The sequence below is a fragment of the Cebus imitator genome, unplaced genomic scaffold (assembly GCF_001604975.1).
Source record: "Cebus imitator isolate Cc_AM_T3 unplaced genomic scaffold, Cebus_imitator-1.0 Scaffold254, whole genome shotgun sequence".
NCBI classification, from domain to species: domain Eukaryota; kingdom Metazoa; phylum Chordata; class Mammalia; order Primates; family Cebidae; genus Cebus; species Cebus imitator.
In genome coordinates, this window is record NW_016107569.1 from 2,853,734 (window position 1) to 2,856,667 (window position 2,934).

General features: G+C 54.9%; 1 protein-coding gene across 2 annotated transcripts in view; it reads right to left on the reverse strand.

Annotated features, from left to right (window-relative positions):
* Nucleotides 1–2,934, reverse strand: part of MIGA2 (mitoguardin 2) — a 32,117-nt gene that overhangs the window by 18,268 nt on the left and 10,915 nt on the right. For both annotated transcript variants that reach the window (XM_017499133.2, XM_037728059.1), the window contains exons 4-6: nt 2,248–2,360; nt 1,249–1,366; nt 785–921 (exon numbers count right to left, since the gene is read on the reverse strand). In XM_017499133.2, coding sequence (XP_017354622.1) covers nt 785–921; nt 1,249–1,366; nt 2,248–2,360 — 368 coding nt within the window. The remainder of the gene's footprint in view (nt 1–784; nt 922–1,248; nt 1,367–2,247; nt 2,361–2,934) is intronic.

Sequence of the window (2,934 nt, forward strand, 5' to 3'; positions counted from 1 at the left end):
CTGAACCCAGGAGGCGGAGGTTGCGGTGAGCCGAGATGGCGCCATTGCACTCCAGCCTGGGCAACAAAGCGAAACTCCGTCTCAAAAAAAAAAAGAAAAAAAGAAAAGAAATAAATAAAATATTCACTGTAGAAAACTTGGATGGTGCCCCCAAAAAAAAAACCTTAAAAAAAAAAAAGAAAAGGGCTGGGCATGGTGGCTCACACCTGTAATCCCAGCACTTTGGGAGGCTGAGGCAGGTGAATCACAAGGTCAGGAGTTTGAGACCAGCCTGTCCAACATGATGAAACCCCGTCTCTACTAAAAATACAAAAAATTAGCTGGGTATGGTCGTGGGCACCTGTAATCCCAGCTACTCAGGAGGCTGAGGCAGGAGAATCGCTGGAGCCCAGGAGGTGGAGGTTGCAGTGAGCTGAGATGGTGCCACTGCACTCCAGCCAGGGTGACAGTGTGATACTCCATCCCAATTAAAAAAGAAAAAAAAGGTCTGGCAATGCAGCCAACTCTCAACAGAAGCGTCTTCCCTTCCAGTCTTTGAGGGCTGCACATTGCCCTTCACGGGGCTGAGAGGGGTGTGATTCTCAGCACAGCTGTTTACCAAGCGCCAGGCATCGTGCTGAGCATGTGACATGAATTGTTTTGTTTCATGTAAATAACACCCTCGTAGAGGGAAATCCACAGTCCCAGAGGACAGGAGCCTGCCTGCTTCCCAAGGGGTGGCTGCCCCTCTCCTGTGCTGCCAACCTTCTCCCATGGGTGCACGGGGACACAGAAGACCACCTACCTCAGATAGTGGCTCTGACACAGTCTCTGGGTTCCGGAGGCCATCCCCCGGTGTGGGGGTGCTGCCGCTGTCCCCCCGCTGGCCCACGCTTAGTGCCTGCTCCCACTTCTGTAGAGCCTCCTCGAACAGCTCCATGCCTGAGCATGGGTGGGGCAAGAAGGGAGAGTCAACCCCCCACAGTCTCACCCAAGATGGGACTCAGAACATCAAGAAGGCAAGAGGGCCTTGAAGAGCAAGACCTGGATGGGGTCACGTGGCCAGGGCAGCTCAGGTTCCAGGCCTTCTTTCAGACCAGGTTTGTTCCTAGACACTGTCCCTTGTTCAGAAATGGCTGGAAATCACCCAATTGGGATTTGGGGCAGCATAGTGAGGGGCAAAGTGACCCGAGCCTGGTCAGGCTCCTAGGAAGGGACCTTTCCTGCCACCCACCCTGCCCCTGAAGCTCAGGCACCTCCTGGCCACACCTTGCATGTAGAGGCTCTCCACATTGCCATCGCTGGTGGTCAGAGACTCCTCCATCCCTCTGGCATCCCATGGTCCTGAGCACGCAGCTGTGGGGCTAGATGAGTTCACTGCCACCATCTGGGCACCAATCAGTACAAGAACAAAGAATGAAGCCTTCCCGGACCCTCTGCAGGGTCCCTCAAGCCCTCCCCCACTGCCTGACCATGGGCCACACACCCCTTCCAAATGCCATCCCCAAGCTCATCCCTGGCCAAAGCATCCACACCCTCAGAATGGCCTAGAACCACAAACTCCAAGTGTTCGATGCTGCCTCGTAGAAGCCACCAAAGCAGAAAGGAATCCTGAGACCAACACCCAGCCCAGGAACCTGTGAACCCCCCTGAGCCTGCTCCTGACTGGTGTGTCCGTCCCCTACTCCACGGTTCTTCTACCTCTTGGACAGGAACACAGAGAGTACCCATTCTGGGCCAGGGCCCTGCCTCTCATCCACACGAGCAGCCGCCCACCCCACTGGGCTGTGGGCACCCCCAGCTCTTGCTTGGCCCTGTGCCAGACTAGCTCAGAGTTGGGACTCTGCTTGCTGAACCAAAAGCCACACCCCAAGAGAAGCCAACCTTCTGCCTTTATCTCTACACCCCCAGTGCCTGGCAGAGTCCCTGGTATAACACAGGTGCTTGTCAGTGGCTGATGAATGAACAACCTGCACTTTCACAGGTACGGGTCTCCTCAAGAGACCATCAGTTTCTCTCCTCTGCACCTGCCCACCTTTCTCCCAACACCTGGCACAGTGAGTGATTAGGGACAATCCCTGAAAACCTTCATGGGTAGAGGAGTGAGAAAGAGTGACTGAGTGAGTGAATGAATGAATGAATGAATCTTCACCCCCCTTCACTCTACCAGTCCATAAGCTTGCTTAAGGCAGAGTCCTCAGGAGGGGTAAGCCCGATGCCCTGGAGCCCTGTCTGCCCTGGAGCCCTGGCCTACCACCCGCTGCTCACCGAGGCCACGCTGTGGGAGGAGCCTGAGTGCTTGCTAGGCTCAATGGAAGAGATGCCGCTCAGGGTGTCGTTGCTCTTGCTGCTGGGGCTCTGGACTCTCCGGCTAGAGTATCCTGTAAGGAGCAGAAGGGCAGGCGTCACACAGGCATCCTATTTGGCCTTTGTACAGGCTGCTCCCCTGCTGGGCCACCTTCCCCTTCTTCCTCATCTGGGAACCAGTCCTGACCTTCTAAGTCAGGGTAACAGTGGGGCCCCGAGGGTGTGCACTGAGCAGAACAGGGTTTCGCCATGTTAGCCAAGCTGGTCTTGAACTCCTGGGGCTCAAGCAATACCTTGGCCTCCCAAAGGGTGGGATTATAGGCGTGAGCCACCGTGCCCCAGCTTTTGCATATTTTTAAAAGTTGTTGCCTCATATCCCTTTTGGAAGGAGGAAAATTCTAAACCAGTCGCTCAATCGGCAGCCCAGAGAAGCCTAAGTGAAGAGGCAGAAAAGCAGATGAACCTCGTTCTCAGCTTATCTGACAGATTCTGGGCTCTCCCCTGGGCCTAGCCCTGTACCCAGTGGCAGGGAGTGGCAGGGATATGATCGTGAGCAGGACAAGGAGGGCCCTTCGCTCTTCTGTTGCTCCAGCCTGGGCAACAGGGCAAGACTCTGTCTCAAAATAAAAAAAAAAAAGTTGTTTTTTT